The sequence below is a fragment of the Melozone crissalis genome, unplaced genomic scaffold (genome assembly GCF_028551555.1).
Source record: "Melozone crissalis strain CALT ecotype California unplaced genomic scaffold, PUWL_Pcris_2 ptg000020l_1, whole genome shotgun sequence".
Classification (NCBI taxonomy): domain Eukaryota; kingdom Metazoa; phylum Chordata; class Aves; order Passeriformes; family Passerellidae; genus Melozone; species Melozone crissalis.
In genome coordinates, this window is record NW_026535798.1 from 85,316 (window position 1) to 99,680 (window position 14,365).

Genomic DNA, 14,365 nt, shown 5'->3' on the forward strand with positions numbered 1-14,365 from the left:
TGAAACCCCATGGATGGAAACAGGATTAGAGGCCCTGATTCTGGTTCACATAAAGATCTCTTTACAGATTCTGGCAGCACAGAGGAACCCTAAAGTATATTTAAGTAAAATGTATGCTGCCAAAACTCTGTAAAAAAAAAAAAAAAAAAAACAGGTCCCAAAATTAACATTTTAGGGCCGTGTTTTCCCTGCGTCCACCCTCACCACAGGAACCAGGAAAGCGCGGCCGCTTCTCCTGGGAAAGCGCGGAAGCTTCTCTCCATGAACTAAAATTTATGCCCACTCTAAGATTTTTTTTATGCTGCCAGACCTCTGTAAAAGAAAATTAGGTCCCAAATTTGGGGTTATTCCCAAAATTAACATTTTAGGGCTGTGTTTTCCCTCTGTCCACCCTCACGCCAGAACCGGGAATGCGAGGCCACTTCTCGCAGTGTTCTGGTCACTTTTGGAAGGGATTTTCATGAGGGAATTACTCAGAATGAGGGGCAGCACAGAGGAACCCTAAAGTATAGTTAAATAGAATTTATGCTGCCAGAACTGAGTAAAACAAATCAAGTCCCAAAATTAACAGTTTAAGACTGTGTTTTCTCTGCTGTCCACCCTCATACCAGAACCGGGAAAGTGCGGCAGCTTCTCCTTGTGGGATTGCAGTGTTGTGGTCACTTTGGGAAGGGATTTTCCTTAGGAAATTGCTCAGAACGGAGCAACCCTAAAGCGTATTTAAATAAAATTTATACCCACTCTAAGATTTTTTTATGCTGCCAGAACTGTGTAAAAGAAAATCAGGTCCCAAAATTAACAATTTAAGGCTGCGTTTTCCCCCGCCTCCACCCTCACACCAGAAGCGGGAAAGCGCGGAAACTTCTCCCTGTGGGAGTGCAGTGTTGTGGTCACTTTGGGAAGGGATTTTCACGGGGAATCGCTCAGAACGAGGGGCCCTTGACGCTGCCCGGCTCCGGGAGGCGGGCGGCCGCGTAGGCCGAGGCTGCCAGGCAGGCGGCGGGCTCGCAGAAGCCGGGCAGGCCCGCGGGCCCCGGCAGCCCCGGCCGGCCCGCCTCGCCCGGGGAGCCCGGCAGGCCCCGCTCGCCCGCCTTGCCGTCCACAGCGTGGCCGGGGATGCCCGGGAGACCTGGAAAGGCAACGGGGTGGGATGGGTGGGGTGCTGAGAATCAAGCTGAGAGATGGGTTTTATCTGAGAAATAGGGGTTTTCCCCTCAGAAATAGGAGTTTTTCCCTCAGAAATAATAGGGATTTTCCTCTGAGAAATAATAGGGATTTTTTTTCCCTCAGAATCATGGATTTCCCCTCAGAAATAATAGGGATTTTTTTTTTTTTCCTGAGAAATAATAGGGATTTTTCCCTCAGAAATAGGGTTTTTCCCTCAGATATAGGGATTTTCCCCTGGAACATAGAGATTTTTCTCCTCAGAAATAATAGGGATTTTTCTCAGAAATAGGGATGAATTGAGGTTTTGTGGGATGAGCTTGTGCAGGTTTTATGGGATGAACTTGGGCCCATTTTGTGGGAGGATCCCAGGCAGGTTTTATGGAATAAACTTGAGCAGATTTACAGGATGAGCCTAGGCAGTTTTTGTGGGATGAACCTGTGTAAATTTTGTGGGATAAACCTGAGAAGGTTTTGCGGGATGAACCTGGGCAATTTTTGTGGAATAAACCTGAGCGGATTTACAGGATGAGCCTGGGCTGGTTTTGTGGGATGAACCTGTGCAGGTTTTGTGGGATGGATCAGAAGGTCCCCGGCCACCGCTGGGCTCATCACCCCAAGGTGACAAAGGCCACCTGGGGACACCTGGTCTCACCTGGGATCCCTGGAGGACCTGGCATTCCCGGGTGGCCACGGCCAACCTCTCCCCGCTCGCCCTTCTCTCCTCTCTTCCCTGTGGGTACAAAAAGGGGGGAAGGACTCCATGGCAACCCTGGATGGGTGATCAGGGATGGGGACAAACATGGCAGTGCCACCCCAGGAGGGTTTGCACCTGGCACCATGTCACCACCACCCACCTTTGGGTCCGACATTGCCGATCTGCCCGGCAGCTCCCAGGATTCCGGGGACACCTCGGGGTCCCATGGGGCCGTGGGGTCCCTGATCACCGGGTGGCCCTGGGGGGCCGGGGGGACCGAGAGGTCCCATGGCCCCGACCCCACCCAGGGCAGCTCTCTTGGCGCTCACGGCCACCTCTGCCAGCTGCTCTGTGGGGCAGAGAGGGGCCGGGATGGGATCCACGGGGTGGGATCCATGGGGTGGGAACCATGAGATCCACAGGATGGGATCCATGGGAAGGGATCCATGGGGTGGGATCCATGGGGTGGGAACCATGGGATTCATGGGGTGGGATTCATGGAATCCATGGGATGGGATTCATGGGATGGGATCCACAGGATGGGAACCATGGGGTAGGATCCACAGGATCCATGGGATGGGATCCACTGGGTGGGATCCATGGAGTGGGAACCATGGGATGGGATCCATAGGAAGAGATCCATGGGATGGGATCCATGGGGTGGGATCCATGGGATGGGAACCATGGAATCCATGGCATGGGATCCATAGGATGAGATCCATGGGGAGGGGATTCCACCGGATCCATGGGGTGGTGTCCCTGGGATGGGATCCATAGGAAGAGATCCATGGGACAGGACCCATGGGATTCATGGGATCCATGGGATGGGATCCATAGGGTGAGATCCATGGGGAGGGGACTCCACAGGATCCATGGGGTGGGATCCATGGGATGGGATCCATAGGAAGAGATCCATGGGATGGGAACAATGGGATCCATAGGGTGGGATCTATAGGAAGAGATCCACATGGGATCCACGGGATGGGATCCACTGGATCCATGAGGTGGGATCCATGGGAAGAGATCCATGGGATCCGTGGGATCTGGTGGCCCCGCTCCGCCCTCACCTTGCAGCATCTTCAGCACCACGTCCACGATGTGCTGGTCCCCAGCGTCCCGGCCCTGCCAGGAAGAGAATTTCACTCCTTTTGTCCCCTCCCAGAGCCCTTCCCAGCCCAAATCCCAATCTCCATCCCCTCCCTGCATCCCAGGTCACCTTCCCACCCTGCTCTTCCCTGTTCTGTCCCAGGGCAAGTGCTCAGCTTGCTCTGTGCTCATGGCATTAGAGTCCAAAATGAGGATTTTAGGGAAAAATCCCAACCCTTTAAATCCCTGCTGCTGGCTGGTTTATACAGGGACAGTTTTTGGATGCCATACACAGTGGGAAAGGCAGAATTCCTCCCCAGGAAAGCAGGATCCCAGCTCCTGAGTGGAACAGCAGCGTGTTCCCCGAGGAGCTGGGTGGGAAGCAGAGGCAATTCCTGCCGAGCAGGGAGGATGAGGAGGTTTGTAGGATCGGGGTACTCACGGCTGTGCCCCTCGGGCCCGGCATTCCCGCCACTCCGCGCTCCCCCACCAGCCCCCGCGGGCCGGGCGGGCCGGGATAGCCCCGAATTCCCGGCGCTCCTGCATCCCCCGAGGGGCCGGGAAAGCTGAGCTCTCCCTGGATGCCTTGCTGAGGAGGGATGGAGAGAGAGGGGCATGAGGGGCTCAGGCTGTGCTGAGCATGGGGGCTGCACCCCGAGAGCCCAAAATGTCCCAAAAAACATGGGCAGGGCTGGGTCCCAAACCGGGCTGGGGGTGAACCCAGGCTGGATCCCAAAAACTGGGGCTGGATCCCAAAAATTGGGTCTGGGGCTGAACCCAGGGCTGAATCTCAAAAACTGGGGCTGGATCCCAAATGGGGCTGGAGCTGAATCCAGGGCTGAATCACAAAAATTGGGGCTGGGGCTGAATCCAGCATTGGATCCCAAAAACGGGCTGGATCCCAAAATTGGGGCTGGATCCCAAAAATGTGGGCTGGATCCCAAATGGGGCTGGAGCTGAATCCAGGGCTGGATCCCAAAAACGGGCTGGATCCCAAAAACTGGGGCTGGATCCCAAATGGGGCTGGAGCTGAATCCAGGGCTGGATCCCAAAAACGGGCTGGATCCCAAAAACTGGGGCTGGATCCCAAATGGGCTGGAGCTGAATCCAGGGTTGGATCCCAAAAATTTGGGCTAGGGCTGAACCTAGGGCTGGATCTCAAAAATTGGGGCTGGGGCTGAATCCAGCATTGGATCCCAAAAATTGGGGCTGGATCCCAAAAATTGGGGCTGGATCCCAAAAATTGGGGCTGGATTCCATATGGGGCTGGAGCTGAATCAAGGCCTGGATCCCAGAAATTGGGGCTGGGGCTGAATCCAGGGTTGGATCCCAAAAATTGGGGCTGAACTTGAATCAAGGGCTGGATCCCAAAATGGGGCTGAGACTGAATCCAGCACTGGATCCCAAAACAGGGCTGAGCCTGAACCTGGTGCTGAGCCCAGAACCGAGCCTGAATCCAGGGTTTAACCCCAAGGAGGAGCTGAGCCTGAATCCAGGGCTGATCATGATCACTGGGCCCCATTTCCAGGGAAAATATTCCCCCAGCACCTCAGCAGGGAAGATCCAGCTCAGGATCCCACAAATCCACCCAAGTTTTGGGGTGTCCTCGGTCCCAAATCCCCATCACTCACCTGTCCCTTGGGTCCTGGCTCTCCTGACTCCCCCTGGGGACAGAGGACCCAGGAAAGGCAATGAGGACACAGCAGGGATTTAGGGTTGGGATTTAATGCCAGGCAGGATCCCCCAGCTTAGCAAGGGATCCCCCAGCATTCCAAGAATCTTCTGGAAGCACTCACCTTCTCTCCCTCGAGCGCTGCCAGGCCGTGGACACGTGGATCTCCCTAAAGGAAAGGCAAGGAGAGACGGGAACATTCCCAAAGGAAACGTTCCCAAAGGGGGAATTCATGGAGAAAGTGTTCGGAGCCAGTGTTAAAGCCAGCTCTGTTAACCCCAGCTCTGTTAAAGCCAGCTCTGTCAATCCCAGCTCTGTTAATCCCAGCTCTGTTAATCCCAGCTCTGTCAATCCCAGCTCTGTCAATCCCAGCTCTGTTAATCCCAGCTCTGTTAACCCAGCTCTGTCAATCCCAGCCCTGTCAATCCCAGCTCTGTTAATCCCAGCTCTGTTAATCCCAGCTCTGTCAATCCCAGCTCTGTCAATCCCACCTCTGTTAATCCCAGCTCTGTCAATCCCAGCTCTGTTAACCCAGCTCTGTCAATCCCAGCCCTGTCAATCCCAGCTCTGTTAATCCCAGCTCTGTTAATCCCAGTTCTGTTAATCCCAGCTCTGTTAATCCCAGCTCTGTCAATCCCAGCTCTGTAAATCCCAGCCGTGTTAATCCCAGCTCTGTCAATCCCAGCTCTGTTAATCCCAGCTCTGTTAATCCCAGCTCTGTCAATCCCAGCTGTGTTAATCCCAGCTTTGTTAATCCCAGCTCTGTTTATCCCAGCTCTGTAAATCCCAACTCTGTCAATCCCAGCTCTGTTAATCCCAGCTCTGTCAATCCCAGCTCTGTCAATCCCAGCTCTGTTAATCCCAGCTCTGTCAATCCCAGCTCTGTTAAACCAGCTCTGTTAATCCCAGCTCTGTCAATCCCAGCTCTTAATCCCAGCTCTGTTAATCCCAGCTCTGTTAATCCCAGCTCTGTCAATCCCAACTGTCAATCCCAGCTCTGTTAATCCCAGCTCTGTCAATCCCAGCTCTGTTAATCCCAGCTCTGTCAATCCCAGTTCTGTTAATCCCAGCTCTGTCAATCCCAGCTCTGTCAATCCCAGCCGTGTTAATCCCAGCTCTGTCAATCCCAGCTCTGTCAATCCCAGCTGTGTTAATCCCAGCTTTGTTAATCCCAGCTCTGTTAATCCCAGCTCTGTAAATCCCAGCTCTGTCAATCCCAGCTCTGTTAATCCCAGCTCTGTCAATCCCAGCTCTGTCAATCCCAGCTCTGTTAATCCCAGCTCTGTCAATCCCAGCTCTGTTAAACCAGCTCTGTTAATCCCAGCTCTGTCAATCCCAGCTCTGTTAATCCCAGCTCTGTTAATCCCAGCTCTGTTAATCCCAGCTCTGTCAATCCCAGCCCTGTTAATCCCAGCTCTGTTAATCCCAGCTCTGTTAATCCCAGTTCTCCAAATCCCGGCTCTGTTAATCCCAGCTCTGTTGATCCCAGCTCTGTCAATCCCAGCTCTGTTAATCCCAGCTCTGTTAATCCCAGCTCTGTCAATCCCAACTGTCAATCCCAGCTCTGTTAATCCCACCTCTGTCAATCCCAGCTCTGTTAATCCCAGCTCTGTTAATCCCAGCTCTGTCAATCCCAGCTCTGTTAATCCCAGCTCTGTCAATCCAAGCTCTGTCAATCCCAGCTCTGTTAATCCCAGCTCTGTCAATCCCAGATCTGTTAATCCCAGCTCTGTTAATCCCAGCTCTGTCAATCCCAGCTCTGTTAATCCCAGCCCTGTTAATCCCAGCTCTGTTAATCCCAGCTCTGTTAATCCCAGCCCTGTTAATCCCAGCTCTGTTAATCCCAGCTCTGTCAATCCCAGCTCTGTTAATCCCAGCTCTGTCAATCCCAGCTCTGTTAATCCCAGCTCTGTTAATCCCACTTCTCCAAATCCCAGCTCTGTTAATCCCAGCTCTGTTAATCCCAGCCCTGTTAATCCCAGCCCTGTCAATCCCAGCTCTGTCAATCCCAGCTCTGTTAATCCCAGCTCTGTTAACCCAGCTCTGTCAATCCCAGCTCTGTTAATCCCAGCTCTGTCAATCCCAGCTCTGTCAATCCCAGATCTGTTAATCCCAGCTTTATAAATCCCAGCTCTGTTAAGCCCAGCTCTGCCAATCCCAAAGGAAATGGTGAAGTTTCTTATAGCATTTTTGTTACTCTCATGCAAGGGAGATGAAAAGACCATCACAGAACAGCCAACCCTGAACTTTTTAAAAATCAGGAATCAAATCCCCAAAATGATAGAATATCCTGAGTTGGAAGGGACACACAAGGATCATAGAGTCCAACTGCAGACCCTGCACAGGATATCCCAGGACTCACACCCTGTGCCTGGGAGCACACTCCATGGACTCTGTAGCAAATCATGTAACACACTGACTTTTAGCTATTTCAAGTGAATATAGGATTCATATGTGCATTTTTCCTCCAAAGAATGAAGTTGTGGAGGGCACAGCAAGACGCATTTTGTTCTGTGCTAGCAGTCTGTAAGTGGTGAGGAAAACCTTTGCTTTCTGATATTACAGAGAGAGGCATGAAAAGAGAGCAGGCTGCTGGTGCCTCCACACATGAGGTGCCCCTGAGTGAGTGCAGAGATCTATGCTCTGATTACAGACAGCACTGAAGGATGTCACAACTGCCAGAGAGCCCCACGCCTGCAGGCAAGCAGGGATTTCCCTCTGCCTCTAGGACTCATGTCTTCAAATGGATAGTCCAAACGGGAGTCCAAAAATGGGCAACACACTGAAACTTTCTTCCACAAAGGGGAAGGCATCTGTTCCGATGGCTTGACTGAGTCTGAACCACAGGTCACCTCCTGTGTGCAGTGCACAGGGAAGCCAGATTTCCCAGAGGATGCAGTTCCACATGGGTGATTGGCATATGTGGTGCTACTGACAGGCAGCCTGAAAATTTGGCATTTTTTCCACGTTTTAATTCCTCAAGCTTTAGCACTGTGGGATTCATACTTCAGAAGCCATGATTCTTGGCATATAATTTGCAGAGGGGCCCTGCACCTTTCCTTTCCTTCTCCCTTTCTCTTCTGGATTTTTATACAGGATTTTAATTCTTTTCCTTCCCTTCCCCTCCCACCCCCAGCTGCTTTAAGTTGATACAGGAGAAAGTAGAGGTCACAGGAAGAGTGAAGACACATAATCTAATTTTCATTTTGCCCATTAATCATGCATGATTCCAGCCAGCCATTTAACAAGGTGGAACTCTAAAGTGATCACTCTCCAGAGTGATGGGGGAAAATTCACTCTAATTCCCATTGCTGCTCCCCACTCCTGTTCGTGCTGCACAGAACCGCCTCTCCCTCTTACAGAGAAAAATGGATCTACATGTCCCAAAAAATGTATGCTGTCCTGGAAGCCTTCTCAAGAGCTTTTTACTATATTTAAAAGTGTCAAGCTGAAGCTGTTGGTGCTTCATTTGTGGGTGGCTGGATTTTGTGGAGGTGTGGCTCAAAGAAAATCAAATAGGAAGCTTTCTATTTTAGTACATTTTGCTATGGAGTGGTAACTATTGTTACACGTTATTCTAGCTCACAAATCAGAGAGCCTGGAAGCAGTTCTGTGTCTGCACCCCTTATATGCTCTCTGCTGTTTCTCAGACTCCCAGCTAGTCAGGATCAAACCTCCTAAAGTGAGACAATTCTGGAAATTACAGAGATGTGCATTAGGGATGTATCGGGCCCTGCACGTGCACAGGTGAGGCAGGAAAAGGAAAAGGCACCTCCTTTCCCTCCTTTCTCTGCTGGAGTTTGATGAGTACTGCAACATTTGCCATCTTGCAAGATGGGTGAACTCTGGACATCCCAGCTACTCCACAGTCAAGGAAGCTTCTGTATTTCACAAGGTTTCTGTGCCAGCTGTGAATGCCCCAGTCTCTTTCCACTCACTGTGATTTTGTCAGAGAAAGAGAGCTTATCCTGAACTTTGAGGTAAGAGGCCCAAGGACACTCCCTCGGAGGGGAAAAAATGGGTTTTCCATACCAAAGAGGTGATAAGCCTGGGAAGTGTTATCTCCCTCAGAGGCCACTCAAGGGCATCATTCAAGAGAAAGTGAGAATCAGCAGTACATTCCTTTGCCCTTTCAAGGTCTCAGAGAAACACTGGGATGTTTAAAGGAAGAGGAGTGCAAGTACACAGAAGCAGGATAAGATCTGAGTATGTCCAAGGCTGAGTTGCTGACAAGCCCTGTTTTGGGGGGACCCTGAGCAGTTCAGTCTGCAATGGAAAAGGCATTTGCCAAGACAGCATTGCCACTCTGGAGTCTTCTGCTCTACTCTAGTGACAAAGAGGTGCTCATTGGCTCTAGGAAAAACCTGTGTCCTGCAGCTGGCTGTCCATCTCTCTCCAAAAAACTGCAGCCCTGTGTCTAGGAGGTTTCTCTAATAAGATCAGTGACTCAAGTAAAGAGGCTGTGATTCCTAAGCCAAATTGTTAAGTCCCCAGAACTACAGGGATTTCCCAAAATGCCAATGCTATATCATCCCTGACAGGCTATGGAGAGGTGTCATGGGGACCAAAAGCCCCTTTAGGGCCACTCTGATAGAAAAAGGGCGACAAAGAGGTGAAATGGAAGATTTATTACATTTTGTTTCCCAGTTCTTAAGGGCTAACAGCTAATGCCTGTGAAAGCAGGAACATGGTAAGGGTAGCAGGGATTATATTTATCTGTCAGTGTTTCTAATCAAATGTACCAACTGTGGAAGACGTTTGGGCATTCTTGTCTAGTGAAACCAAAATGATAAAGATACAGAGAGAAATTTTAAAAGAAGAAATGAGACTTAGAGACTCAATCACATAACTGCACTCAGTTTCTGTGGGATTTGGGAGCATCGCTGCCTTTGTGAAAACTTCCCTTTGCATGTGAAGAACACAGCTGGGTGAACTGAAACACTGCACCTGCTGTCAAGAGGATGGAACAAGAACAGGCAGACCGGCTCGGTGCTCATGATTCTACTAACTCAAGTTTTAGTACTCCAAAATAGAATTACCATGAAGTTCAGGAGCAATTATGTGTAACAATTAAAAGAATTTTCATAATACCATTATTGAGCAAGCCCTCTGTATTACAAGCAACTTTATTAGCTGTTGAGCCAAGCCATATTTCACAAGCCAAAACCCTGATCAGGCCACATTTGCCAGGTGAGTATTATGTTGTGTTTCCTTTTCAGGGGCTTGATCTGAGAGCAGCAGCACAGAGCTGAAATTTTGTTTGCTTGGTTTGATTTTTCCTAAGTATGTTTTCAGTTTTTACTGAAATTGTACATTGCAAGCAACTCCTGGATACACAACCCCACCTCTCCTAAGAGACTTTTCTACTTTGGCAGGGACACTCAACAGCATGAAATAATCCCCTTCCATTTACAAAAGAAGCTCCCAGTCTCTGAGTTTTGAACTATTAGTGATCCATCACTTGCAACAAAACCCAACATGGATACTCTGCGAACAGCCTTGATTTAAAATATTTGCTATTGACTGTGTGCAGGAATGACTGACTGTGCTCTGGCTTCCAGGGACACCAGCAAAAACAAGAGGGGATTGTGTAAGTTTTTTGGTTTAAGTACTTAAATCAGTTTCCTCTTTTCCCCCATAACACATTATTCTAAGCAAGAGGATATAACTCTGCTTGCAGGAGGAAAACAAGAAGCAGATGATACAACAAAAAAGCAGAGACAGATATGCACAGAGGCCAATTAATTTTTTTTTTAATTTGAATGCAAAATGCAAAGAGAAATGACACTAAACACCTAAGCTTCCTTCTAAAGTAATGAATAAGCCCAAAAATCTTTCAGAAAGATTGTATTAAAAAAATCTGACGTGCCTTTTAATTAGATAAAGGAGTTCAACTTTGTAGTGACTGGAATACAGCTTAACATAACATAGATTTTGTACTTGGATCCAGATACTATGACAGAAAATATTTGATAGCAAATAGAAAAAAATACAACAGGTCCCCATTCCTGAACAATAATGATAGAAAATATGTGCATAGGATTTGAAGAACAACATCAACAAATTCTATAAATCCTTGCCTATTTTCTGCAACTGAGTCAGGACACTTTCCAAAATAAGCCTGAAAAAATTTTTTAACTTTTTAATCATGTGTTGCCTTTAGACATTTTAAATTTGTGTTTTTCTCTTATACCCAAATACCTCGTTTGAGGGAAAGCAAAAGTAAACATAAAAAAGAAATTGAATGAGCATGGTAAAAAGTCAGTGCTATAATCTTTTTTGTTGATACTGGGAACATTTTGCCACTTTAAAAATAAAGCCTAACTGAATGCTGCTAAGGCATCCAAAACTGCACCAAAAAATTATGGTCCTACCCTATTAATTTCTGTTTTCCAATGACTGCTGCTGATATAATGTATTGGAAGACATGACCTACTTCCTGTGTTTTCAGAGAATACAAATAAGGAAGATCTCATTGCTAAATATATTTTAAAACCAGAAGAAAGAGAGGGGAGTCACAAGAAGTAGGGCAGAGAGGTGGGCTTGAGGGAGACAGAGGTATTTTGCCAGAGAACACAGAACATTCCTGGTTTTCCCTACTGATCATGACTTTGTTTTTAACAGGGGCACAGCATTTATGTAAATGCCAAGCCTCTGGCAAATAAAACAATGGCATCATGTGTAGTCCCCTCCCTGGAAGAAGAAGAACATGTCTTTGCACAGTGCTTGGCCACCTGAAGCTGCTCCAAACTCTGCTGGCCAGGGGCTCAAGGGAGCCACGGCTGCACCCCAAGCCTTGGGATTCTCTTCTGTCATTAAAGGATATCAAACTTGTGTCAGCACAGGTGGCTCTTGAGCACACCTGAGGCTTGGTTTGCTGTAGGTTAGCTCCTGGGGTCCCCATGGGAAAAGGCTCCAAAACATCCCTTGGGTACCACTGCTGCTGCCTCTGCTCTGAAAGTCAGCACTTATTCCCCAGTTTAAAAGCCCCACAGCTCTGAAGCAGTGAATGAGCTGTTTCTGCAGTAAGAGACATGAACTTCTCAGAACTAATTATCAGAGGGAGTACACACCTTCTTCACCGATCCATCTAAACACTCGAGCTTTACTAAATGCACTCTGTTCCCTGGCCAAACTACGTGGGTCTGATTTTCCTGCACAGGATGAGGTAGGATCTTGCTGCTACCAAAGCTGAAAGCCCCAAATGCAACATGGCTAAGAACTGAATTGCCCTGTTTCCAGAGCTCCACATGCTAATTCTCTGCTAAGCCAAAGCATGGGGCTTTGATTTCCTAACCTCAGAATGTTATCTGGCTCTGGTGTAGGATTACCATTAGCTCTGTACATCTGTCCTTACAGTAGGGTCACTGTCACACCATATGTCACTTGAACAACCTTTATTTTTTCTAGATTTTTGTCTCTTTTAAATCAGTGTTCATCTGGAAGAGCCTGGATTCCCTTGGCTTTCAAAATCTGCTTTGCATTGCTAATGCATGAAGCTGTAGGCAAAGTTGCATTAGTGAGACAGAGAAAGGCACAGAGAGAGATACTAAAAGCCTGCCAAGACACAATGTTTTAAGGTTGCTCTTCTCTTTAATACTCACAAAACAAAACTCCAACCGCCCAAACAAAACATCAGAGCAGGTTTATTCCATTTCCATTTACCAAACTAATGACCACATTTTTTTTTCTAAAGTGCTTCTGCATAAGTTCATTATCCAGTGAATATTCCTGACTTGCAGCAGTGTAACAAGAGAGAGTCTGACCTGGAAAGAGCAGGTCAGGCTCCACATGGAGGCCATCACAGGGTGGCAAGTCACAGCCTCAGTACATGCAAGGTATGCCAGTCTTTTGACACAGGAGGAAAAAACTCCTGCAAAATTCATGGACAATTAGTTCTCCCTCTCCCCTCTCTAGTTCTGTGGTAAGAGAAAGGATCATCAGCCTCTAGATTGTCAGTCTCTCAGAGGAACAACAAAAGGAAGGAATCAGGGGATCTGGAGGGAGAAATTAAAGGGGTCTTCCAAGAGCCAGCCTTGTGGAACATGATGAGGATTTTGTACTTCCAGAGGCCCTTTGATCCCAAAGGAACTCAAACACCTCTCTAAATGACATCCTGATCTCACATCAGTAAAAGGGAGCAAAGAAAACCATGTCCATGCAGGTGGCCATAGGATAGCTCCTGTGCTGGAAGGAGCACAGGAACACCTACAGGGCTTTAATAAACCTGGACCCAACCATGTACCACAGACCTGTGCAAGGCAGTGCAGGGGAAAAGGAGATTACCAGAACACAGGGAGAGCAGCAGGAAAGAGAAGAGCCATCCATAGCTTGCTTCAAAGGGGAAAGACATCAACTCAAACCACATCTATAAGAAGCAAATGGAAACACTCCTCAGCTACTCAGAAACAAAAGCAAGACCTGAAGAATTGAACTGAAGCTGGGAGGAAGATCCAGGGCACACTCCTGTTGTAGACAAAGACAACAGGGCTTTTCCTTCCAGCTTAAGAATGAGCAAGTCACAGCAGAGCTCAGACTCAAGATGAAGACACTGAACAGCCTGTCTCTCTCTGAAAACCACAAAGGTTCCCTGCCTCACTTCTATGCCTCATCGTTGACTGCTTTTCCAATGGAAAAGTTCACCATGGAGTGCAGACAAAAGAGCAGCATTAGCTACATCCTTCCCAGGGTACCCAGTGGATTAAAGGTGCTCTTGCAGCTCAGGCTCAAGCTGGTCAGATCAAAAGCTTCATTGGAGAGCTCATGCAAAGAGTTTTCAAACAAATTCAGCTACACTCAGATGCAAGGATACATCAAGTATAATCTGTTATTGTTCCACCAAGAGTAAATCCTCACCTAAGCCTCAATTGATAAAAATTAGTCTAAACTATTCATCCTCTTGTGCCCCTTGTATTTCCTATCTCCTTGCAGTCTGGGGCTTCCAGGTGTGACTGTGATCTTCCCCATGATGGGATGGTAAGATTCAAATGACAGAGGAAGAGACTACAGGTTGACCTCATTGTCAGATAAAATCCATTATGTGTGATTAAAACTTTACAAAATGCAGTCACATTAAAAATTACTATCATGAAGTGCACCATGATTTACTGACTAAATGAATGAGAAATTTATCTGAATAAAATAGTCTTAGCCCTCCTGCATTGACAATGCATGATAAATTGCTGATTGTGAGAAGATCATTGCTTGCTGTTGGATGACTTACACACATTGATTTTTCCTAACAACGCTAATTATCATAATAGTTTCTCCACATATATTACATAAAGTTTCCTCTCAGCAAGCAAAAATTATTTCAGGTCTTTGAGTCCCAAATTGCAAAGAATAAAGATGGAGAAAGGAAGGATTTACAAACTATCTCCTTGCCTTTTATTATGCAGATCAAAGGTCCAACCCACTGGATCTTACTTCATCTTGAAGAGATGGGAACAACATTCAAGAAAGCACAGGCATTGTGCAATGAAGCTGTGATCACAGTGGGTTGTTTTCTGCAAAGTTATGATCTAATTTTGTGAGGCCAAAAAAAGTCTTTGAGAAAGGAGAATGCAATTCCAAAGAACAAGGGGAAAAACCCCCACAATTTCTCCAATTTCATTAAGATGCACAGGGGCAAACAGTGCAGTCCTTATGTAAGTGCTCCCATTGACTAAGGTTGTGTAGGTGAGAAATCTCTCACTAAGTTGAAAAGGAAAAGCACAGTCTATTAATAGGAAATTAAAAGTGGTGGA

At 47.6% G+C, this 14,365-nt stretch overlaps 1 protein-coding gene across 1 annotated transcript in view; it reads right to left on the reverse strand.

The window, feature by feature from the left end:
* Window positions 1-923: 923 nt before the first annotated feature.
* Window positions 924-14,365, reverse strand: part of LOC128937650 (mastermind-like protein 3) — a 29,639-nt gene continuing 16,197 nt past the window's right edge. Inside the window, exons 3-9 of the mRNA XM_054277447.1 lie at window positions 4,744-4,788; window positions 4,579-4,611; window positions 3,390-3,536; window positions 2,929-2,983; window positions 2,022-2,210; window positions 1,820-1,897; window positions 924-1,129 (exon numbers count right to left, since the gene is read on the reverse strand). Of these exons, the coding sequence (XP_054133422.1) occupies window positions 924-1,129; window positions 1,820-1,897; window positions 2,022-2,210; window positions 2,929-2,983; window positions 3,390-3,536; window positions 4,579-4,611; window positions 4,744-4,788 (753 nt within the window). The remainder of the gene's footprint in view (window positions 1,130-1,819; window positions 1,898-2,021; window positions 2,211-2,928; window positions 2,984-3,389; window positions 3,537-4,578; window positions 4,612-4,743; window positions 4,789-14,365) is intronic.